This window comes from Hyperolius riggenbachi, chromosome 12 (genome assembly GCF_040937935.1).
Source record: "Hyperolius riggenbachi isolate aHypRig1 chromosome 12, aHypRig1.pri, whole genome shotgun sequence".
Classification (NCBI taxonomy): Eukaryota; Metazoa; Chordata; class Amphibia; order Anura; family Hyperoliidae; genus Hyperolius; species Hyperolius riggenbachi.
The window spans coordinates 48044570-48070904 of record NC_090657.1 but is presented as its reverse complement, the minus strand read 5'-3'; the positions used below and the strand labels follow the sequence as shown (position 1 = coordinate 48070904).

The 26335-nt window shown below is 43.0% G+C and overlaps 1 protein-coding gene across 1 annotated transcript; it reads right to left on the bottom strand.

Annotated features, from left to right (window-relative positions):
• Positions 1-1339: 1339 nt before the first annotated feature.
• On the bottom strand, positions 1340-26092 carry LOC137540930 (NXPE family member 1-like). The gene is made up of 5 exons (XM_068262108.1): positions 25979-26092; positions 23095-23807; positions 16715-16776; positions 6560-6778; positions 1340-1949 (listed from the first exon to the last, which is right to left on the bottom strand). Exons 1-5 carry the CDS (start codon positions 26090-26092, stop codon positions 1414-1416), a joined length of 1644 nt encoding a protein of 547 aa, XP_068118209.1. The 3' UTR covers positions 1340-1413.
• Between the last annotated feature and the right edge of the window lie 243 nt (positions 26093-26335).

The window sequence follows — 26335 nt, the reverse complement described above, 5'->3', positions numbered from 1 at the left end:
ACAAAATCGGAAGGCAGAGACAGGAAGGTATAAACAGGCAGAGTTGGCAGCAAGATCAGATGGGCAGAGGTACAAAATCACTGAGCGGAAGAGTAGTCAGAACGAGCCAGAGTCATACACAGATAATAACACAGTAATGAAGTATCTTAATAGCTATCAAACAATTCCTATCTAGTGTGAAATCCACGGTTTCCTCCCGGATCAAAGCACACCAGAACTATCTAAGGTCTGAGCGCTAACACCAAGTTTTCGCAACAGCAGACAAGTTGCGAGTGATTCAGCTAGGCTTATGAAGCAGAGGAGTCCCCTCTGGCACGCCCCCTCCTATCAGCCAATGAGGAGCGGCAAGCGTCTCCTCTGATGTCAGCCAACCGGCCGGTCAGCTGGCGCGCCTTCTCCCCGCATAAAGGTCCTGTCTGTGCGCGTGCGCACTCGACAATGCAACCTTATGTGCGGCTGTCAGACCCGTCCTCGGCGTGCTAGACACCCGAGGCACGGATAGATTGCTAGGCAGGGAGCTGGAGGCAGCTGCGATGGTAGCGCTGTTCACCGCAGCTGCCTCTCCATCGTTTGTTACACTTTTTGACATTGTATAGATCAGTGTTCCCCAACCCTGTCCTCAAGGCCCACAATGGCCCAAACCAGTACATGTTTTGCAGAAAACCACAAACATGCACAAGTGAGGTAATAATTTGTGTCTTAGCAGAGTTGATTAACAACCTGTGTGGATTTCCACAAGACATGCACTGTTGGAGGGCCTTGAGGACAGGGTTGGGGAACACTGGACTATAGATCCTTTCCAGGGAGTTCTTTCGTAAAGAATAAAAGTCATCTTAAAAATGGATTAGTCCAAAAGTCAGATCTGTCAGCATTTTGCTATCTACTGAAAGTGACAGCAATATAGGAAGAAGGTCATTTTATAGTGCATTTTATTTGTATGTATTTTACATTTTGGAATTTTTCACGATAGCTGTCCTTTAATTAATGGTGAACATGTGTTTCTGTTGTCCTTCACAATTAATCGGCTCCTTCCTAAAATTCCAGTGCAAGACAGAAACCGATTATTTATTGCAAATGGCAATTTGTACTAAGGTGGCCTCTAACGGTCCAATTTCCTGCAAAAAAAGTTAGAGCGATCATTTAATTCTGATGGGATGTGATCAGATTGGTTGTAAATAATCTCTATTGATTGGCACAATTAAGAACAATTATAAAAACAGTTGTCCGATCGAATTTTTGTTGAACCAAAATTTGGATTTTCTTGTCATTTGTGATAGATAGGAGAAGCAAAGATTGGTTCGTTGATGGTGTAGTGAATGATGTATTACGATATTTCCCTTCCGATCAGAATTAACTGACGATTTTTTGCTAAAAATTGGATCGTTAGTGGCCACCTTTATGGATAATGTCCTATTAGCAAAGATAGGACAGTAACATGTTTATTTGATTCTTGAGGATGATCTCTTGTGGATGAAGAGCATAAGACCCAAATGCTACAGTCATGTCCCAAGCATCAATCATACCAATGTTCAGTCCACTGAATATTTTCTTCACCAAGAGATACTGAATATACCCATGAAAGTCACTGAATCGCTCTGGATTCACATTTTTCTCTACAGTGTTTTCAGTTTTTACGATGATTTTTGTATCAGGGCTTCGTAGAAGCATGTTCTGTATGGCCTTCCGGATGGAGAGAAGTCTTCTGATAAACACAGAAATAGGAAAGGGTCGGAAATGAAATCCCACTGTGAAAACGATGACCGTGTCTGCATCACCACCAATCTGGTTGATTTGGTGAGCGACATCTGCATAGTCCCTGACATTAACAAACTCCAGAACTAGAAATGGGTGTCCATGCTTCTTCCACCGAATGAAGATGTTGCTGGTCATGTCAAGAGCAGAATGTGTCTCATGCCAAACATTGTGTTGTGAATGAAAGACCTGCAGAGCTTCCGCAATGAAAATAAAACAAACATAAATAACCACAATTTTTAATATGTTTTGTAGAGATTTTACATTTCTCTTCACTGTCAGAAACAAAAAAATATAAAACTCGAGATTAGTTATACGATATATATCACATGAATTCCTCCACCATGCCAGTACAGAGAGGAACATAGAGACAGGGCCAGCGCGACCATAGGGGAAACCTGGGCAATTGCTGCCCCCCCCCCTGGTCTCCCCAAACTTGTTTTTCCTGAAGGCCCTGTACATTTTTTGGTAGCATAGCAACTCACCTGTCCCTGCTGGTTTGCTCTTCCCTTAGCCTTTGCTTCCCACCTTCATCCGCTGGCCACATCTTCTTAGTGATATGGTGCAAGTCATTTTGTAATAAAATGTGTCGGGTCACTGCGAGGAGGAAAACGGGTCTACACGGATAAATGGAGCAGTGCACCAGCAGGGACAAGTGAGTTGCTATGCTGCCAAAAACTTTGCAGCAGAGCCCAAGTTGCTGGGAGACCTGGTGGGGCAGCATTCAGCATCTGGCTTGGGGGCCCTTGGGGGTGAGTTACCTGCCAGGGGGTCAGAGGACACCCTAAGCTACTTTTGCCAGGACCCTTTGTAACAAGGACCAAACCTGCATAGAGAATCATTTACATTTAACTTAAAAACTCAATCATTTCTTAGGTCTATGCTTTGCTTTCTCTCTTGTGTCCATTGCATAATATCTGTGCATACTTAAAGGATACATGAGGCAAATCAAATAATAGCAGATCTACTTACCTGGGGTTTCCTCCAGCCCCTAGAAACCTATGTGTCCCTTGCCGCAGCTCCGCTCTCCGCTGGAATCTCCTCCGTAATGGCAAAGTCCACATGCGCAAAAGCCGGTGACCCGGTCTGGTCTGCTGCTGCTATAGTGGTGACCCCAGGAGACCTGCGTCAAGGGACACATAAGATTCTAGGTGCTGAAGGAGACAGATAAGCAAATCTGCTATTTTTTGATTCACTTCATCTATCCTTTCAGCCAACGTCTGCACTGAGGGAAAGCTACACTTCTTGTAGGGATAAATACCGCTAGTCGCTAGATGATTGTGCCATAGACAGATAATGGCAAGTACTTATTAAACCCCTAGGAACCATGCATACTAAGGTCTGTGCCAGGCTTGTGGCTGCTTACCCCTGAAGTGGTGTCGATCTAACTACATTGGCTATGGAGCTTTTAATGCGATTACATGCACCAACTGCTACTAAACTCACCTGTCTAATGACAGCTGCATTCCATAGACCACTCTGGAGCCAATTTAATTGATCCGTGAAACTGTGATCACTTTGAGCCAATCACATTGATCACAGATGGAAAAAAAACCCTCTCGAACTTAAAGGGAACCTGAAGTGAGTAAAATTATTAAAAATAAACATAGGACGGAGCTGCAAATGAATATTACATATTTACCTCACCGTCAGTTCCTCTCAGAAGCTCACCATTTTCTTCTTACAGTGATCCCTTCCAGTTCTGACAATATTTTGTCAGAACTGATATATACCAGTTGCTGTCAGTTATATATCCGCAGCTGTCAGTTACAACTGAATGTGCAAGACAATGTCCATGTTTCCCTATGGCTCTAGTGGGTGATATTACAGTTTAACAGTGTGCTGACCAGGAAGCTTTTATGGGGTAATGCCCATTTTCAAAATGGAGGACGGAGAATTCCATTGACCACAATGGACAAATGGGACGCAGGAGAGGAGAAAGAGATTGAGGAATAGACTACACAGGAGGTAAGTATGACCTGTGTATGGTTATTTTGACTTTTCATTTTCAGTTCAGGTTCTCTTTAAGAGGTTAGAGCTGTGTAGCCTTTAAGGAGTTAAAGGGAAAAGTGTCTGTGCCTGTTTTAGGAGGAAATGGCTGTACTTATTGTAAGGTGCAGGTCACATAGTTGGGTTGAAAAAATATGTCCAATAATGCTTAACCATAAAATATGGTATAACACCACCCTGCACCCTTACATATCTCAGTGGAGCCAGAGCAAGGTGAAAAAACCCTTACAAGGCTGGGACCAATTAGCCCTACAAGGAATACAAATAAAACTTCTCGACTCCAGATAGCAATCAGATGAATTGCCTAGTAATTATAGCCATAAATGTCCTTCAATGGTAGGAAAGCAAGCCTCCCTCTTAAACAAAGATGTTTTTCATAATTACTTCCTGTGGTTATACATTCCACATTTTAATCACTCTTACTGTAAAGAACCCTCTCATAAATACAGCAGAGTCCCCGTTATCTGGAATTTAGGCAACTGTAAGTCTTAACTAACCGGCATGCCTGAGGGATAACAGTGACTATAGTGTTGCGGGTTTTGGGGGGGGGGGGGGGGTTGGAGGCATGTTAAATACTAACTAAACCTCCAGCAATGTCTGGCAATCTCCTCGTACCTCCTCGCCAGGGCCGGGCCGAGGCAGAGGCTGGAGAGGCTCCAGCCTCAGGGCACAGTGCAGGAGGGGGTGCACAATTCATTCAGCTGTCATTCCCAATTGTGTTTGAAGCAGAAAGAAATAAGAAAAGGGGATACATGACAGTGACTGCACTCCAGATAACTACAGATTAAGGTGTTGGGGAGGTTGGGGGCCCTGGTGCACCTATTAGTCTAATAGCAATCAGTGTGTGAAGGCCGGGGTAGCAGGGATGGAGGGGCGCACTTTGCTGTCTCAGCCTTGGGTGCTGAAGGACCTTGTCCCGGCTCTGCTCCTCGCAGGCTCCTAGCAGCTTCCCCATGCGGTGCACGGAAGCTGGTGTCACCTGACCCAATGTGGGTCATGTGACTCGCTGACTTGTGTGCACAGAGGACGCCAGAAAGTTGTCAGGAGCCCGCGAGGAGGTATGGGGAGACTGCCAGACATCGCTAAAGGCTCTGTTAAGGCCCATACACACGTCGGATTTCCGCGAACGACGGGTCGTTTGAACGTCCCGTCGTTCCGTCGTTCGACGGGACGTTCAAACGACCCGTCGTTCGCAGAAATCCGACGTGTGTATGGGCCTTTAGTGTTTGCAGTTGGAGGTTTGTGCTTTTTTAGCCAGATGCTCGAGCAACCAGCAAGTACATGTAACCGGCATTGGGCGGGTCTGTGATGGTGTCAGATACCAGGGACTATGCTGTAGATGGCAAAACCCCCAGACTGCTATGGCCTGACAAACAGCCTGACAAACAGCAGACCATAGCATTTGTATGTTAACTTTTACACAAGCATGATTGTAAAAGAAATGCAGCATACACTGTATTTGTAGTAGATAAAGGGCAACATTGTAGAGGTAAAAAAAAATATTCTGCATTTACATTACAAATAGGAAACGCATAAACAGAATGATTTGCATGACATCTGCACTCATGAATTCAAATCATATTTACTGAATTATGAACAGGATCTTAGATATATTTATTGGCAGGAAGACACAAGGCTGTTAGACTTGTAAAAACTTTATTAGGCTCTTAAAGTGGACCCGAGCTCTTGCAAAGAACAGACTGAAAACTGTTCATTCCACATAGAAATGCTGTAGAAATCAGCTGCGCTGAGCTGTGATTGTTTATTTAGTTACAGTTGAGTGTAATAAGTGTGTAATCAGTAGGCATGACTCACAGCCCCTCCGCTTAAGGGGCCCATACACTAACACGATTTCCCACTGATTTACAGCACGTTTCATCACTGTGATCGAATCTGCTGTGAAATTGTTGTGCAAACGGTCACCGAATGATCGATTTCCATCCGAAATCGATCGTTCCCGTCGATCTGTCCGTGCGGAAGATTTCACTCAATCGCCGGCGGGTTGGGAGTGCGTCAATAGCGGCATTTGAATGTCTGACGACCGACGCTAGCGGCAATACATTACCTGTTCTGCCGGCGCGTGTCCCTGCTATCCCCGCTGTCCCTTCTGCGCTCTGGGCTCCGGCTGGCTTCACTTCTTCCGGTCCCGACAGGAAGTTTAAACAGTAGAGCACCCTCTATTGTTTAAACTTCCCCGACAGGAAGTAAAGTGAAGCTGGAGCCCAGAGCGGAGAAGAGACAGCGAGGACCGGGGGACTCGCACTGGCCAGATCAGGTAATGTATGCTGGGGGGGGGGGGGGGGGAGGGCGGTAGCTCCACAGATTGTGAGTCGGTTTCATAGTAAAAATTGATTCAAAATCTGCTTGCAGTGTAGGCAGCCAATAGATCCCTCTTTGATCAGATTCTTTGATTCAGATCTGCTGGTGGATCTGGTGGTAATCGACTAGTGTATGGCAGCCTTTAGCTGTACAGGAAAGACAGATGCTTTAACTCTTTCTTTGCGCCCTGAAAGTTTATCCAGTACATTTTGAAGGCTTTTTTTTGGGGGGGGGGGGGGGGGTCTGTGCATTGTAACAAATAATTTTTTCCCTGATTGTTTTCATGCTGTGCCTATTCTTTTAAAGCAGAGAGGAAGTTCTGAGCTCAGATCCACTTTAAACAGGGAGCTTTGTGTGTCTGAGCCCAGTTCATTAAACATTCAGTGCTAACTGTATGGTGATATATGAACGCCAATCCTGGAATTGAGCTATAACGAAATAAAGCTAAATCACCAAGCTACTGTATTGCAATACTCACAATTCAACAATTTTGGGAAGTAGCGCATCCAATAATGAAGTGTTGAATCTCCCATAATATATATAAATTTTCCAGAAAGGCAAGTATTAATTTTTGCCAAGCGTTCATATGATGACACGTCACAGTGCAGCGGATGCCAAAGATTGTTCAAGAAGTATCCACTAGGGAACGTCAGTGGCACACCAGTCTTGCATCTAGGTGCAGCTTTCACTGGTTGATCTGCAAAATAAGTACAGCACATTTAAGGTGTACCCGAGGCGGCATGTGACGTGATGAGATAAACATATGTAATTACAGCAAGCCCCCCAAGTCTCCCGGATCCTGTGGGGCTGTCCCGATTTGGGGGAGTGCTCCCACTATCCCGCATCAAAAATGATCGAGGTGCCAGCCACGCCAATGTGGGATGTGGGATGCAGGGCCTGCATCACATTCCTCCCTCCCTCTGAATGTGCCCCCCTGCTTGCAGAGTAAGTGTGCGCAGCGGAGCGGGCTTTCCTCTTACCATTGATCCATGCTTACCGGCAGCCGCCTCTTCTCTGCTTCCTGTGATGTCATAGGAAATAGGAAGCAGAGAAGAGCAGACTGCCAGTACGCGTGGATGAATGGTAAGATGACAGCCCTCTCTGCTGCACACACTTACTCTGCAAGCAGGGGGGGGGGCACATTAAGAGGGTGGGGGGAATGATACTGGCTCCGCATCTCGCATTGGCACAGCTGGTGCCTCAATCTTTTTTTTTTTTTTTTTCACCTCTTCTCCAGTGGCACCCTCCTCCCCACCCATGGGCTCCTTCCTCCCCACCCATGGCCACCCTCCTCCCCACCCACAGGCACGGTATACTGGTTATTTTTTAAAAGTTTATATGAAGCAATACTGTATTAACCAGGATAGAAACGACCAGTGCGGTTTTAATTTAAAAAAAAAAAAAAAATTCGTATAAAATCTTTATGATATGCGTGACTAGGGGTGTTTCAGGGATGTGGCTAGGGGTGTGACAGGGGTGTGGCCTAAGTGTCCCGCTTTCTGATTTCGAAATGTTGGGAGATATGAATACAGTGCAAAACATATTCATAACCAGGCTGTCTTACTATTTTTGCTACCTTGTCTGTACCTTGTCACAGTAAACATCACTGATAAGAAGGTTACAGCCATAAAGGTTTTCTGGCAGGGCAGAATATAACTTCTAAGGGCAGAGGGAGATAAAATACATGAACTATTGACCTTTTTCTAACTCTGGGGCACTTACTAGGCTGCCACTGAGCAGAGGCAACAAAACATCCTACCTAGTTTGTAAATGTTTAAATATAAATGTAACGATCGGTGTCAGCACACAGAGAGAATCTGATTATTGGTGATCTGCAGTATCACCAAGAATACAGATTTATACCTGATTATTGATGATCTGCAGAATCACCAATAATACATGTATAACTAACCTCTGGACACCTGATAAGTGTAAGTGTTTGGTGCAACAGTATATGAGTCTGGACCACCTGAGGAGCAGGTGACCCTAGACCGTATAATGAGTATCTCCTGATAGGCTTGGAGTACACAGAGAGTCAATGTTTGCCTGAACAGCTGGGAATCAGACTCTACTGCAGTCAAAGGACTCCTGTGAGATTAAGTCCCTGACTGGATTGCAGAGAGGTCCCTCTGAGAGACAGGGAGTCCCTGCAGCTACTGGACACCCCACTGGGGGGTGTCACAGGTAGAAGGGTTGGTCAGGCCGGGTCGGCAACACATGAGCAGATAAAGTACAGAGACAGAAGGCTGATTCGGTAACCAGGGACAAGCAGGGTTGGCAACAGGTAATCAGAGGTACCGAATCAGAGAGCAGGAGCAGAGTCAAGGGAGCAATAGGTCATAACAGATATCAAGCAGAGGCCTAGCCTAGAGTGTGAGGTCCATGGTCTCAACACTCAGGGACTGATCTAAAGCACAACACAGCAATGACACAGTATCCCTAGTCTTGGGTGTGAGGTTGTGGTCTCGACACCCTGGAACTGGTCTAAGGTATAACACAGTAACAACACAGTTTCCCTAGTCTTGGGTGTGAGGTCCGTGGTCTCGACACCCTGGGACTGGTCTAAAGTATAACACAGTAATACACAGTAATCTGGCTAAGTGTGAATTCCCAGGTCCACCTGGTTCTAACACACTGACGGATCTGACTATGGTCTGAGTGCTAACACATAAGCATTCGCAACGGCAGACAACCAGCCACTGACAGCCGAGAAGTATATATAGCAGAGCGCTTCTCAGCGCTACCCAGTCCCATTCAACCAATCACCTTCTGCGCTGGGATCAGCTGTTTGTCCTGATCAGCTGATCCCTCTCCTATTGGCATAAAGGGCCTGCCTGTTAGCGCGCGCGCGCGTAGTGTGGAAAGAATTTTATAATTAAATCTGTTAATCTTTATGTATACCCTGTATATCATGTATATCCTGTGTAATCTATGTGACTATACAGACCATATGCACAAGATTAGATTATTGTGTTAGAATGACACTTTAAGTTAACCAAGGAGTTATCACAATAACACTGAATATGTGTTTTGAACCATTCACTGTGCTTTCTATATTCCTTCACAGTAAGCCAGAACGACCTTCAGATCTCCCAGTGTCACTCTGTACCAAGCACGGGGCAGTGAGTTGAAAAGAACAGCCTAAAACCAGTTCTCTGAAAGTATGGGTGATTTTGAAGGACATAAGACAAGGAACTGATGTCAGAGGATTTCTTCTTCCTGTTGACTTTCATTTATTCATGAGGGACACAGAGGAAGAACGACCCCACCTAAAAGGAGGAACTGGACATGATGATTGGACTTTTAACAGAAAGAACTGCCCAAAGGGAGGAATATTTTATTATATTCATTAGGTTTAAAAGCCTCTGCGCACAGGAAGAGTTTGCTTTTTCTTGCTATGCAGGACCTGTGTAGTCATAGTGTCCATACTCATGCTGGTTGAGAAAACGCCCTTGTACAAGTAAATAAAGATTTCTATGGTTTTGGCAAATGAATGAAGAGTGTCTCATGAGTAAGTAATTTCCTTTAACAGTAGCTCTCCATCTGTGTGCACTACTAGGCTCAGACAAACCAGACGCATGTCGCTGCGGAGAAACCGCCGGTCTGAACGCGGATTCGCCCGCCCCACTGTCAGTCCATGCGGCGGTGTCTCCGCAATCCATTACAATAAAATAAAACCCTGGGATACCTAAAAAAAGTAGGAGTAGTAAGAGTAGGAGCATAAATACAATTGTTTACCTCATCAGCTTATTTTCACCTCTGGTTCACTTTTAACTACTTCAGATAAACAAAAACATGCAACGGGCAAAATCTGGTCTGTATTATAGCTCAGGACCTTTGTATTTGTGTGCCTGCTTATTGTCTATGAGCTTTGTCAAACACTCCAGCAATAATGTGTAATCTTTTGTGTGTTGGATATTGGTGGTTATGTCTTTTTTTGTCCACTCTATTCATTGCCCATTGTATTATCTCTCTGTAGGTTTCTTGGTATTAACATTTGTGCTGTTTTTACTAATGCTGGGATTACACCATACAATTTTCTGTTAGATTCTTCTGTTAGATTTTTCTGTTAGATTTTCTGTTAGAATGCATAATTAGATTATTTTGTGTAGAGAATGGTCATCATCTCTGGTGCATTGTCTTCTGGTCATCTCCTGCTGAGTAGAACAATGCCTAATTGCTCTGCAGATAGATGGTAAGATAGATACATTTCCAACATGTTAAATTTAGAGAATCTAACAGAAAAATCTAACAAAAAATTGTATGGTGTAATCCCAGCATAAGAGCTTTCTAGAGTATGTTACCTATTTCATTTTGTTTTGCCCTTGACATACTAATCCAATAGCTAATTACTTTTTAAGGTGACCACCTGTTTCTAAACTCTTATGCTGGGCATACACGGCACGTTTATGCGCCGGAATCGAGCCAGCGGTTTGATGCTGGCACGTCACCGCTCGTCCGCGCGTGCGAGCGGATCGATTCCCACTTGTCCCCGCGGGAGCTTCCTTCTCAGCACTTATCAGCGCTTTGTTTTTGCCTATTGTCCGCCCACGGGGATCGAGCCATGAATCGATCCCCCGCGTGATCGGACATGTCGGAAATTATCAATCGAGCCATCAGCGGCTCGATTGATAAGAAGAATCTGGGCTGTGGATGCCCACCACAAGGCCTTAATTCACAAAAGCATTGTACCTCTACCATGCACAGACGGTTTGGGTTAAAACTAGCACGTGCGCTACGCGCTGTGCTGGCAGGTAGCGTGCACTCTTAAAGCGGACCCAAACCAAACATTTTTTTAATTCAAAATATTTAGATGAACCACTCTGACACATACAAAGATAAATAAACACTCCTTCAAGCCTATGAGCATTTCAGTGCATGCTTTCCACCCTTCTCTTTTCATAACTAGGGTTATACTTGGGGCAGCCATTAGAAATTCCTCCTTTGCTGGACACCATCTACTCCACCAGTTTGCCGGATTCTGTCCCGGCAATATGAAAGGAAGGGAGGGGTTTCTCCAATAAATGTAAAATATTTTATATTTGTCATCATGCAGCTGAAAAAAGGCTGCTATTTATGATTATAATTTAGAAAATAGATTTTATTTCTAAAATCTTGTATTTTTAATTTGGGTCCACTTTAACTTCTGCCCCCGATCCTCCTAACTTCCATGTTGCGTTTGTAGCAACACCACAATATCCCACTAGTGCGACCACTACTATGTTAATAAAAGTAGTAGCAGCTGAGCTGGTGGAGTAGTGTGATCGCACTACGTGCACATCGAGTGGCAGTTAGGAGGATCAGGCGGTAGTTAAGAAAGCATGCTACCTGCCAGGACCGCGTGTAGTATCCGCCCGCTAATTTTAACACGCGCTGTCGGTGCGCGGTAGAGTTACTGTGCTTTTGTGAATGAAGGCGTTAGTGTATTATCCTTGCTCGTTAGCCATTGTTTTTCTGCATGTAGTCTAACAGCTGGATTCACATTGGTCAGTTGCACAAAGCATGCGTTAAAATGTGTGTGAACTGCTATGGAAACTCGACATAGACTTTAATATAAGGCCTGCATGCAGGGAGTTAGAATCAGGGTTATCAGTTACAACTTAGTACTGTGTGAACAGGCCCATAGAATTGCATGGCCAGTGAGTTGACATGCAGAATTATTCTGTAATGCAACTGAGCACTGTCAACTAGCCCTTAAAGGGACTCCGAGCAGTGCAGAAACTATGGAAAGATGCATATCATTTTAAAGCGCTCTTTCTCCTCTTTCCAATGATATATAAACCACCACCCTACGTCTTTTAGTTTTCGCTATTTTCGCGATTGAAATTGCCGCGGCCGCAATTTCGATCGCGAAAATAGAGAAAACTAAAAGGCGTAGGGCAACGATTTAGGTGTCGTCAGAAAGAGGAGAAAGAGAGCTTTAAAATGATATCCATCAAGCCATAGTTATATTGTATTACACAGGACGACACTTTCCCCAGTGTCAGCAGCTCCATTTTGTTGAATGCAGCTGCTGACTTTGACAAAAAGTCGCCCTGTGTAATACAATATAACTATGGCTTGATGGATATCATTTTAAAGCTCTCTTTCTCCTCTTTCTGACGACACCTAAATCGTTGCCCTACGCCTTTTAGTTTTCTCTATTTTTGCGATCGAAATCGCGGCCGCGGCAATTTCAATCGCGAAAATAGCGAAAACTAAAAGGCGTAGGGTGGCGGTTTATATATCATTGGAAAGAGGAGAAAGAGAGCTTTAAAATAATGTGCATCTTTCCATAGTTTCTGCACTGCTCGGAGTCCCTTTAAAGGGAACTTGAAGCGAGAAGTATATGGAGGCTGCCATATTTGTTTCCTTTTAAAAAATACCAGTTGCCTGGCAGCCCTATAGATCTCTTTGGTGTCAGAAGTGTCTAAATCACATCAGAAACAAGCGTGCAACTAATCTTGTCAGATCTGACAAAAATGGCAGAAACACCGGATCTGCTGCATGCTTGTTCAGGGTCTATGGCTACAAGAGGCAGAGGATCAGTAGGGTAGCCAGACAATTAGTATTGCATAAAAGGAAATAAAAACAGCAGCCTCCATATAAATCACACTTTAGGTTCCCTTTAAAACGATTGCAAAAAATATATAGGGAGCCACCGATACTAAAGTGCAAAACTTTAATATTACTCTTATTGTATCGAAAAGCCACACACAGCCTAAAAACGACACCTAAAAACATACTATTGGTAGTTTGCAAATAGCTTCTGATAATTAGGTAATGTCCCTTTAAGGAGTGCACTCCAATTCCAAGAGTACTGGTACAGTTCATTTCTTTGGGCACATAAAGTGCTGCTAACATATAGTCAGGTGTGCATGAACCGCACATACAACCAGTATAGATAGCTAGTCCACCGTGTGCATATACTGATGCACGCCTCTTAGTAAATCACTAATACGCTCTCATTACAACAATCCCAAGACCGAGCTTGTTGATACACTTTGCAACACAACTCATGTGTCCCCCGTCACTTCAGGGTTAGTAGATGTAAGAGAGCTCCGTGCCTGATACACATCCTAGGCGGGTGCTTTAACACTCATGGATCAAAGCAAGCAAGCCTTCAGCCTGCAAAGATGTGTGTAGCGGCATGCTACCACGCTAAGAGCATCGCTGAGAGAGGAGGAGAGAGGAGGAGAGAGGAGGCATGGTGGGCGGAGTTGCACGTGCTGCCTAGTCACGTGACGAGTTTCGTCATAGACTTCCTCAGACGTGTGTCTAAGGTGGCTGAAGACCGCCCATATACCCAGGATCAACGATCTTCAGTAACACCTCTTTTAAAATGAACCCCTTGGTTAAAAGAACAGGCCGTTTGCAAAAACAAAAACTGCCACTTACCTGGGGCTTCTATCAGCCCCCTGCAGCTGGAATGTCCCACGCAGTCCTCTTTCAATGCGCCGTTCCCCGTCACCGGCGTAATCATTCGTCAAACTAGACGAATAGAAGTGTGGCTGCGTGGAAGCTTACTGCGCAGGCACAGTACGAAGTTTTCCTGTAGTGCGCCTGTGCAGTAAGCTACCGCGAAGAGCTAGCATTCAGCCACACTTCTATTTGTCTAGTTAGACGAATAACTACACCGGTGCCGGCGGCGGGGAACGACGCATCGGAAGAGGACGGCGCAGGACATTCCAGCTGCAGGGGGCAGATAGAAGCCCCAGGTAAGTGGCAGTTTTTGTTTTTTAAAAGGGCAACAGAATAAAGTTCAATCACTGACAATGGTAGATAGCTCTAGCAAAATATCAAATAGACCAATCACTCAAAGGAAAGCCTTGATACTCATATATCTATGGAGTCCATTTGGGTACATACATCCACAATTGTAAATCCAGTCCACATGGATTCCTTTTTCAAAAGTTCTTTATCAAAGTCCCGGCGACGTGGGCTAATGTTAAAGAGACTCTGTAACAAATTGTTTATCTTTATTTCTTCTATGCTATAAGTTCCTATGCCTTTTCTAATGTGGTCTGGCTTACTGCAGCTTTTCCTAATTGCACAGTAGCTGTGTTATCTCTGTTATATGATCTAATCTTCTCTCTATAGTCGGCACAGTCAGGCTGAGGCAGTCAGACTGGAATGTGCAGGGCTGCTTGTGATTAGCTAGAAGCTGTACACACCCCCTGCAGGCTCTGTGTGACTAACACACTCTGCTTAGCTGAGCCTATTAGAAGCTGGTTAGTTTGTTTGTAAACACTGCCTAAAACTGGCAATTACAAGCCAGGTTTGCAGCAGAGAATGGCAGAAACAGCACAGAGGGGACCAGGAGCACATAATGAATAGAATGGTATGCTTTTTATTGTAAGAATTTCAGAGTACAGATTCTCTTTAAGCTTATAAATGCCCATACATTATAACCCTTTTATTTCTGTGTTATGAACGCTTTTTATATGCATTGCAAACGGATTTATCTTTTTCTTTTCAATATTGGGATTCGTAATAACATTTAGATGATCCCTTATTCTTACTTTCAAAGGTCTATGTGTTTTTCCTATTTATATTAAATTGCAAGGACAAATTATTTGATAGATAACCCTTTCAGTAGCACAAGGTCTTAGTACCATCAACATTTCAAAAAAAGATTTTGCCTTTTTTCACCAGGTGACATATGTCACGGTCGCCACATCCATGCATACCCATTCCGGCAATCTTTTTCTTAGTCTTATTGCTCCAAGCAAATTCCCTGCTAACGAGCAAAACGCTAAGATTGGGGCTGCGTCACGCATCCACATGAGGAAATTCCCCTACAATCCTTGTGATTAATGGATCCCATAAAAGAATATACCAATGCCTCTGTAGGATATCTTTCATATCACGAAATTGGGCACCATAGGTTGTGACAATCCGAGACACATCCAGTTCCTAGCCCTTATCAGGCAGCTGACACCGACCTTGAGGTTTTTCTTTAGGAACTAAAAGTTCTCTTCTGTCCCTTGCCATAGCTCTATGATAGGCAGTAATTATAATATTATTAGGGTAGCTCTCAGCTCCCCAGCCTCTCTTCGAAAATCCTCCATATTATTTCAAAAATGGCAGCCACCATATAAATCTCACTTCAGATTCCATTTAAAACAAACCTGAACTGAAAATGTGCATACATAGATAGAAAATTGGTTAAACTCCTTGGCGGTAATCTCGAGCTATGGTCGTGGCGGAAAACCGCAGCTCAGAGCGGTCATCCCGATCTGTGCTTTAGCTAGCCGCCTGAGGCTGTATGCAGAGTAATGCGCGCAGCAGGCGTTTCAACATAACTCCCGGGGGATCCTGACGTCGGCTGCCATTCTTCTTCCACTCTTCCGAGGCTCTGCTTCCCCCTGGTGAGATCGCAATGTTACTTTAGGGTTGCACTGCCACCCAGAGGATGGAGGGAACACTGCAGCTCTGGAGCCAGGGAGGTGAGTGATTGCTGGAACTGCTGCAGATCTCCCTGGCAACATGATTTTTTGCAGGTTTTAGGGTCTGAAAGGGTGCAAAAAAACTGCACCGCGTTTAGACCCTAAAAGCTGGAAAGAATCATACTGCTAGGGGGGTTAAAGGACAGAAGGCAACAAGTGGTAGTAAGTGGCTCATACACAGAATTTAGCAATGTGGTACCTCAACAGTGAGTATTTATTCTAATCCTCTTTAATGTATGTATGTATTGATGACTTGGATGAAATGGAATGGTGGGATTATAAAGAATTGCTATGCAAGACAGCAACATAATACAACAGGATTTTGACAGCATGGCTATATGAACATGCATTTGCCTGATTACATTTAATGTAATAAATGCAAGGTACCTTGGATATGTCAATGAATACTGGTTGATAGCAAGTTAAGAATGTCAATGCCAAGCAGCAGCAGCTAAAGCAAATAAAGTTCTGGTATGCATAAAATGGGAAATAAAATAACAAGATCCTGGTATACCACTATAAATACTTACCTTGAATTAATATCCCCTTCCCAATATCATTCAGACCTTTGATTTAAGAACCCACCGACCCAATGCAAAACCTTCACCACTGCACATGGGGATAGGGGAAGACGCATATAAATATGGGGGGACGCCGACCGGGGGTCCTTCGGTCATCAGGATATGGAATGTTGTTACTGCCATGCACCTGTTTAAGCCTTTGCAACCAAGATTTTCCAGCATTCCTGAGCCATCCTTTCCACCAATTTTGAATGGAAGTCGATCACCAGTTCAATCAGGTTGCCATGTTGCAGTATCAATTCTCCTATGTTCTAATAAAATTATCAGATGGAAAGGTTGATCACCCCTGAAAATCGAGTGATATATGGGCACCCTCGCTCTTGGGTATGAAACAGTTTAAAGGGAATATGAACTGAAATATGGTGGCTACCAGAAGGGAGTCAGAACACCCAAGCTACATTCTAGGTCAATTAATCAGAAGAAATGAAAGCAAGAAGTAATCAAAGCAACTGCGAAAGCAATGTTTCATAGGCAGTAGTCAGCAATGGCACCTTCTATATCTCTCTCACTTTAAGGCAAGTTACTCTTAACCATACATTATTAGCTAGCTCTATATATGTGGAAGGTACTAGAAGTGCAAAATAAAACATTGTTTCATGAAGGAAAAATATACTTCAAACATACTTTTGCATTTCACAACTTCAATGTGGTCAACCCTTTTTGGAATTTCAATAGCAAAGTTGGATCTACAAATCAAGCAATCAGAAACAGTTAGAAAACTAATTGCCAACACTGACCCAAAGACAGTAACGTAGCCTATGTCCCATGTTAGTCCTAAACACCCTATGCCTTTCAGTTAACAATCAGCTAAGCATGTATCCCAATTCAAGATAAACTAGCTGGGCAAAAATTTGAATTCAGTTTCCTACTCAGCATGCAGCTTAGAAAGATGAAGTATACTTACCCTTAGAGTCCTCTCCTGTGAGGGGAATGAGTAACATATTTGCACTTTAAGAAAAAAAGATAAAAATAATAACAACAATAATAATTTACTTCTTAACATACATATGCTCTATTACCGTATATACTTAGCTATAAGTCGAGAAATTTAGGACTTACTCACTGTATAAAAGTGTGTGGGGGGGGGGGGGGGTCGCCTTATACACGAGTAGTCCTAAAGTTCTCCACTTATAGCTGGTATGGGGGGTGTTTCTCACTCTTCCTCCTTGCTGTGGTGCAATAGCGAGTGTGCTAAAATTTCCCCCTCCCTCCCACCCACCATTACCCAAAGAGAGCCTCTGCATGTATTTCCCCCCTCGCGCTGTGTAATCCTATGCAGAGTGATTAGCGCAGCAGAAGCTGTCACTCACCATCAGCGGGCGTACTGTCTCTTCTCCCTTCATCCGCGCTGATCTCCATGCGTAGCCCCGCCTCCCGATGTCAGAAGATGGAGCTACGCTAAAGCATGTAGATCAGCGCGAGTGAAGGGAGGACGGTGCGCCCGCTGATGGTGAGTAACAACTTCTGCTGCGCTAATCACTCTGCATAGGATTACACAGCGCGAGGGGGAAAATACAAGCAAACGGCTCCCATGGGTGTGGGTGGTTGCATGGAAATGCAGGCATATGGCTCCCATGGGTTGTGGTGGGTGGGGGGGGAAATACAGGCAGATGGCTCCCATGGGTGATGGTGGGTGGGAGGGAGTTACAAGCAGATGGCTAATGGCTGCATGTCTGTCCTGGAGGAGTTATTTGCTGTACTTGGTGGGCCCGGAGGGGTTATTGACTACAATACTTTATGCAGTGCAGTCATTAACCCATCCTGATCCCCAAGTACAGGCATTAACTTTGCTGGGTAGACTTATACATAAATAATTGGAAAATTCCAGCTTTTGAGGGTCAAATATTGGGGTCGACTTATATACGGGGTCGACTTGTATCCGAGTATATATGGTTATTCAATTGTTAAGAAATGGTTTATACATTAAGGCTGGTTTAACAGCTGCACCGTACCACCAAAAACAGCCTTCGGTGATTACCACGTTAGTACACGGTAATCCCCATTTGGCAGTCAGCCGAGGAGGAAGTGATGCTCACTTCCTGTGGCCAAAGCAATCACGTGTGCAGAAGCGTATTGCTAAAATTCACTGCAGAGCATGCGTGACATGAAAAACTGCGTGGGCATTTTAAAAAAAACTGCACCGCCATATACTTACATGACTTTTGGTCCACTGCACATCGCTGCAGAACTGCAAAGCAACGTAGATTTGCCCTTGTATCAGGGATGTGGGGAAAAGTCACTTACGTTGCATCGCACCGCACCGTGTTGGTATGAAAGTCCACATGGACTTTCATTGGGCTGCAATGTGGTGTGGTCCTCCTTAGCGGTAAGTTCAGCTCGGGATTGAGCTGTCAGGAGGTCTATGCAGAGCAATGTGCGCAGCGTTTTTGCTCACCACCCGGAGGATTCCTCTGATGCTTTACTAACCCCTGGTGAGATCACCGTTTGTCGTCATAATGACAGATAGCAATCTCACTATAGGGTTACAGCGCCACCCGGAAGACAGAGGGAAAACTGCAGCACTGGATCCCAGGGAGTTGAGTGAGTGTTGGCTGCTGCAGAACTCCCTAGCAGTATGATTTTTCCCAGGTTTTAGGATCTAAAAGCATGCAAAAAAAAATATGCACTGCTTTTCGACCCTAAAATCCAGAATGAATCATAACACCAAGGGAGTTAATAATAATTCAACACTCTCCAATTGATAGAGTACTGAAAAATAGGTGAAAAAGTATAGACAAAATTATTTTGATAGTTCTTGCTTGCTGGTGGCTTAAAGAGAGTCTGAAGCGAGATTAAAACTCGCTAATCACCTTATAGTCAGCTAAAGTCTGCTAAAACGCCGCTATCCAGCGGCAGAACGCGGTTTCTATACCCCCAAATCCCCTCCGTTGTTCCCGGGGATCGCTTTCTGCTTGAGGCAGGGCTAATGGCCATAGCCCTGCCTCCATGTGTGTCTATCAGCGCGTATCTTCGCCTCCGCCCGCCCCTCTCAGTCTTCCTTCGCGGGGAGAGGCGGAGATCCGCCGCTGATAGACGCGCATGGAGGCAGGGCTGCAGCCGAAAGCTCTCCCTCCATGAGCAGCAAAATCTACGACCAAGTTGGTCGTGGATTTTGCAGGGGGGAATTTGGGGGGTAAAGACCCCTCGTTCAGCCGTGGGATAGCAGCGTTTTAGCAGGGGCAAGCATGCTCCTGCTGACTATAAGGTGATTAGTAAGTTTTAATCTCACTTCAGAGTCTCTTTAAAAGTCATTTCATTGATAAAATGTGAAAATATCACATAGGAGAAAATTTTGGAGAAAAAGTGAATTGCATATGGCCCATTGCATTTTGTGAGTGTTATTCCACTTCCTCAGGTCAGTATAACCAGTTGATTGCAGTATATGAGCAGCTGATTGCAGTGCGAGCACCTCTGTTATCTTCAGAGATACCAGTAGGCCTGCTCTTTCCATCCAAATTTAAACTGATTTTAAATGAATTTAGTTTACGTTGGGTGCCTCCTAATAACCTTACAAAGATCAATGTTGATAAATATACAAAACATAGAGACTGTAGTTAAGTCCTATTAAAATTTACACTTGTCTATCTTGGTTTACAACAACTAAAAGCATTATTTAATTCAGGCTAGTGATTCAGAAACTGTTAAAGTGTACCTGATATGATAAAAAAAAATATACATACTTGAGGCTTCCTCCAGCCCCCTTCAGGCTGATCGGTCCCTCGTCGTCCTCTGCCACCTGAATCTTCCCCTATGGGTCCCAGTAATTTACCCAGTCGGCACAGGCATAGTCAAACCGTGCGTTCTCACTTGGCAGGGAGCATTCAGCGTCTGTGCAGTAGTACTAAGCATGCGCAGAACATTCCTAGTGACAGAGGCGCATGCAGCCGGGCATGGACACCGATTCCAACTGGCTGAATTATTGGGACCCATAGCAAAAGATCCCTGTGGTGGAGGAGGACAATGAGGGACCAATTTGCCTGTAGGGGGCTGGAGGAAGCCCCAGGTATGTATACACTTTTCTTTTTTGTGATCTCAAGTTAACTTTAAAGGCAGAGGACTAAGATGATATCAAGGAAACTGCCATCTTATTTAACTTACCGTAGTCCTCTAACCATAGATTTACTAGTAGTTTCATAATTTCTCCCATTTGCTGAGACAACGGAATTAGCAGCTATCACCAAAGCATACATCCACCTTTATTTAGAACATGGCCAAGTGACGGGAGGGAAAAAACAGGACACCGAGAGGCAAATATAGCGTAGTAAATCTTAACAAATGATAAATGTTTGGAGTAAATGTGGTATACTCACAAAGCAGGGTCACCACAAAGGTAACCACTGTAACAGCAAGTGGGGAGATTAACCATTTTAGCCTTTTGGGCGTTACTGTTACGTCCAAAAGGCTACTGCCGCTCTACCGCGTGCTCCCACGGCCGATTGTGCAAACCCACACGCTCCAGTGCTGCCGCCCGTTAGCCTGGAGATCAATGAATGGGAACGTAGTTTCCATTCAATGATCTCAGTCCTTGTTAGAAAGACCAACAGCTTCTATGAGAAGCTGCTGTCTTTCTGAACAAAACCAAACAAAAAAAAATCATGTCCTCCCTATACTTCCTGTAAGCGAGAGTGCTTGCTTACATGATGGAAATAAAAAAAAAATTAATGTGGCTAATCATGTGATTAAATAGTAAAAATACATGTACATACATTTACATACATTTTTTTCACACAAACACAAAAAATTACATTTAAAATTAACTGTTTTCCTTCCACACCTAAAAAATACCAAAATACAAATTTTAAACTAAAAAAAAAATATTAAAAAATTACAATAACAAAAACAACATAAATAGTTACCTAGGGGTCTAAACTTTTTTTATATGCATGTCAAGAGGGTATATCACTAATATTTTTTAATTATAAGCTTGTAAATAGTGATATATGCAAAACCGAAAAATGCACATTTATTTCCAAATAAAATATTGGCGCCACACATTGTGATAGGGACATCATTTAAATGGTGTAATAACCGGGACAAATGACAAATAAAATATGTGGGTTTTAATTATGGTAGCATTATTTTAAAGCTATAATGGCCGAAAACTGAGGAATAATGATTTTGTTTGCATTTTTTTCTTAATATTCCTGTTAAATGCATTTAGAAAAAAAATAATTCTTAGCAAAATGTACCATCCAAAGAAATTCTAGTTGGTGGTGGCCAAAATAAGATATAGATCAATTCATTTTGATAATTAGTGATAAAGTTACTGGCGAATGAATGGGAGTTGAAAATTGCTCGGATGCATAAGATGAAAAACAGGAAGAAAAGAAAGCGCCGGCACTGCTGTCATACACTTTATTTTGACGTTGGTAAAATCAATGCAGGGAAATTCATCCAGACAAATTGAAAAGACACATACCGTGGGTGGATGTAGCAGGTGCAGTGGGTGCGGTGGGTGCAGAGCCTGACGGCCGTTTCGCGTGATATGCGCTTCTACGGAGGCTATATGGGGTGGTCTCGTTGCAGGCTGGCTAATAAACCCTTCCAGATGAAAAACGACTGAAGGCTGAAGTAGTTAAAACTGTTCCCACTCAGGATTAAGAAGTCACTCTCTGTAGATCAGTAAAGAAAGGGATAACACCCCTCCACCAAGGGTGGACTCAGATATTGTATAAAGGGAACATAGGCGCCAAAATAATAAAATCCACACACACACAAAAAAAAAGAGGAGGTAGTGGTGGACTAACCTCCTCTAGCAGACAAACAAATTGTAGATTTCAACACTCCAATAATATACACTCCAAGAAATTGTGCAACGCGCTTCACAGGCATAACCCTGCCTCATCAGGCAGTAAAAAACGAAGTATACAACAGCTGCAGATCAGTGTAACACTAAAGCACCTCTGTCACAGATGAGTAACTAACTCATGGCGTATTGCACGTTTTCAAAACTTTGTTTCTTCCTAAAGAAACTTAAAGTCTTTAAAGCTTGCAATAAACCATGTACAGTTAGTCATTAGAGGTACTACCGGAATCAACACTTGATGTCTGCATTTCTTTGCAGTTTGGTAAAAAGATTCAACAAATCCCTTGCCAGTACACTAAAACTGTCTCCATACTGCTATAAAAAGTGGATGACAGCATACTTACAGAGCACCTCCCGTCACTTGGCCATGTTCTAAATAAAGGTGGATGTATGCCTTGGTGATAGCTGCTAATTCCGTTGTCTCAGCAAAGAGAGAGAAATGATGGGAGAAATGATGAAACTTAAAGTAAATCTATGGTTAGAGGACTACTGCAAGTTACATTAGATGGTAGTTTCCTTACTTTCATCTTAGTCTTCTGTCTTTAAAGTAAACCTGAGATCACAAAAAAGAAAAACTTTATACGTACCTGGGATTTCCTCCAGCCCCCTTCAGGCAAATTGGTCCCTCCCATCCTCCTCCGCCACCAGGATCTTCCGCTATGGGTACCAATAATTCAGCCAGTCGGGACTTAGTGTCCATACCTAACTGTACATGGTTTATTGCAAGCTTCAAAATCTTTTAGTTTCTTTAGGAAGAAACAAAGTTTCTTAAACTTGCAATAAGTACAGTTAGTCATTAAAGATACTACCGGAATAAACATTTGTTGGTTTCATGTCTGCATTTCTGCTCTTTGACTAACACCAGACCATACTTCACTTGTCAAACCACAACGAGTGGTCCAGAATCAGTGGGCAGTAGTTTGGAAATTAATTTTGAATATGTATCCATGGCAGATTGTTCAGCTGAACCATTCTAGGTCAAGCGGGCCACAGACCACTGCCTTTGACCACAAAACAACAAAGTATTCTAGTTTTTAGTGATAGAGAAATGTACGTAGGCATATGTCAGCAAAATACAGTTGACAGGTTAATAAAAGCTAAGCTTCTCACAGCCATTCTTGAGTCTATAACTAGTTCACAACATACAGTAGGTGAATTCATAACTCTATATGTAAAACATTTGAAAAATATAGCCTACCCTGTAAAAAGCTGCTGCTCCATGCTGGTCAAATAATTTTGAGGGTCATACTCAGTATTCAGTGATACGAATGCCTCACAAGGGACCCCAGGAAGCTTCATACAATAGAAGTAGTCTCCTGATTGGTCATCCCCATATTTACACCTTTGTCCCTGAGAGTCCAACTGAAATCCACATTCTGTATGAACTTCTTGGCTTTGATTAAGGAATTTACCTTTGAATTTAAAATGTCTATTCCCTTGGTTCCTTTCTTTCCATAAAGCGGAGACTCCTTCACTTGGATGCATTAGAAGAAGTGATATATTTACAAGACCTTCCCAAAATAACGTGAAGTAGACATTATAGGTTCCATTGTTAAAGTCTTCTACTCTCCCAGATGCTCCAGCTCCAAGATTTGGAGAAAAGATCCGGGGTCGTAAAAAGTCTCCTCCATAGGTCTTTCCTTCTCCCAAATAATTAAACATATGAACTTGCGCAATTATTGTGTCTCCAATACAGTACCTTGGCTTATAGTTTAAAATCATTGCTATACTTTTGGCACTATTGCTTGTTTCACTTAGGTTAGCAAAGACTACATTTGGAATTGAAGAGTTTACAAAATTGAAGATATGTTGTACTTCCTCTTCTAGGACATTGTGCCCAGTGGCAGCAGAGCTTATAAATGTGTGAATTACAGAGATGCCCGTTTGCAGAGACTGAAAATGTGGTAATTTCTGAAAAAAAAATGTAAACATTAAAAATACAAATCATATACGCATAATGTCCCTTACACAGGAGGACAACATACATAGAATTACACAGGTTCATCTAAATTACTCTTAATCATGCTTTTCTCAGAGGAAGAAAAACAACCCTTATAGAATATCTAAATGTAGCAAACCATTGTTCACATAGCAGTCTATTCAGCGCCCATATTACCAGCCAGTCGCCAGTGCCAAAATGATCTGCTTCACATGAGTGGTAACACCCCTCCACCTGGGGTGGACTTAATATAGTGTAGTATGGATACAGAGGCGCCAAAAGGATAAAATAATCTAAAAAGTTTAAAACATGAGAAGGCAGTGGTGGACTTACCTCCTCCAAGCAGACACAAAAATTAATTACGTTTATTTACATACTCCGGGGGACAATGCAATGCATTTCACAGGTTTGATCCAACTTCATCAGGCAATAACAACGGAGCAATAGCATATGTGGTCAGTAGAAGAGCCAGGCACCTCTGGCAGAAACGCGTTGCATTGTCCCTCAGAGTATGTAAATAAACTTGTTGTGTTCGATAAGCGCATTGACAATTTTTGTGTCTGCTCGGAGGAGGTAAGTCCACCACTGCCTTCTCATGTTTTAAACTTTTCAGATTGTTTACCGGTAATCTTTTATTCTTTTATCCTTTTGGCGCCTCTGTATCCATACTACGCTATTTCTGAAGTGTGATATCATCTTTTTACATTGTGATAATAAAATTAGTAGTGAACAATGGAGGCTTCTACTTTTATCTATTTAAGTATTTATATAGCGCCAACATATTACTAAGCGCAGTACAGAGTATATTGTCTTGTCACTAACTGTCTCTCAGAGGGGCTCACAATCTAGTCCCTACCATAGTCATATGTCTATATTGTGTAGTGCATGTCTCATAGTCTAGGGCAAATTTTAGGGGGAAGCCAATTAACTTATCTGTATGTTTTTGGGATGTGGGAGGAAAGCAGAGTGCACAGAGGAAATCCATGCCGGCACTGGAAGAACATACAAACTCCTTGCAGATGTTGACCTGGCTGGGATTCAAACCAGAGACCCATCGCTGCAAGGCAAGAGCACTAACCACACCGCCACCGTGCTGCCTAACTACTTTTCTTGTTAAATCCCGTTTTCACAGCTTCTGCTATCCAAATCAAAAGTATTACTAGAGATGAGCGTAATGACTTAATTACGATTTCGCGAAATTTCGCGTAATTAGTGTAATTACGATTATGGCCGCAAGTACATAATCGTAATGAAGAAGGATTTAGTGAAATTCCGCGTAAGCGTAATTTTCGCATAATTTTTGCATTACAGTGGGTATCGCGAAATTACGTTTGCCTTGCATGCAACCGTTTGTAAGCGGTTACATAACGTAATTTCGCGATAGTTCATATTACTGTAAGCGTTAGTTTTCGCATCGTTTTCGCGTTACGGAATGCTATTTCGCATATAAAATTCGCCATGTAGTGATATTTCGCATCAAAATTCGCCATGCAGACGAAAATGGCTTTGGCGAAAATTCGCGAGCAACCCTGCTAACAAGTAATTACGAAATTCGCGAAATTACGAAGAAATGCGAAATGACGTTATGGTTTAACGCGAAATTACTTTATGGTTTAACGCGAAATTACTTTATGGTTTAACGCGAAATTACGTTATGAACGAAACGCGATATTACGCGTTGAAAATTACGCTTACGGTATTTTCAATTACGATTTTAATGGCAATTACGCTACCATAATTTCGCATCGTAATAGCAAATTTCGCATGCGTAATTATAGTAACGCGAAATTTCGAAAATTTCGGCTCAACACTAAGTATTACCTGTCTTATTCTGTGATGGAAAATTAAGGAAACCCCAACAACAGAGAGAAATACACCGATCCGAAAGATTTGCTTTGTAGATGGTCTTCCTGCACTGAAAGACAATAGAATTAAGGTAAATACTATATAGAAGAACATAAAAAGAAACAAAATGAACAAAACAAAAAAAAAAAAAAGAAGGAAAATAAAAACTTTAATTAGAAGAGAGCATAAATAGAGGGAAAGAAAACAAAATAGAACTGATTACAGTGCTGTCAAAATGACTCAACACAAGCTATGGAAATTTCTTTTTTCCCATTCTACTGCCTTCTTTACAACAAACAGAGGAATCCTCCAGGCATGAAAAACTCTTCATAACGTCTTTATGAGATCTAAACCTAGGGTTGTTACTTGACCTCATCTCCAAAAGTATTGCCAGGATCCATTCCATATTCATCGGGATCTTCGCTATCTAAACTTCACTCCATCCCTCAGGCCAATACCCCTCTGCAAATCAACAATGGAGGGAGAATTGAATTGCAAGCTGTCTGAACCGCCACAATTCTCCACTTCTTTTCCCAGAAGGAATAAGAGCAAGTGATAGTCATCGCTACAATCTCTTTTAGAGGTAAGCTTCCAGGGGGAGGGGGAGGAGGGTAGTTAGTGCTCACCCTTGCTGCTGCCTCTGGCCATTGTGTTC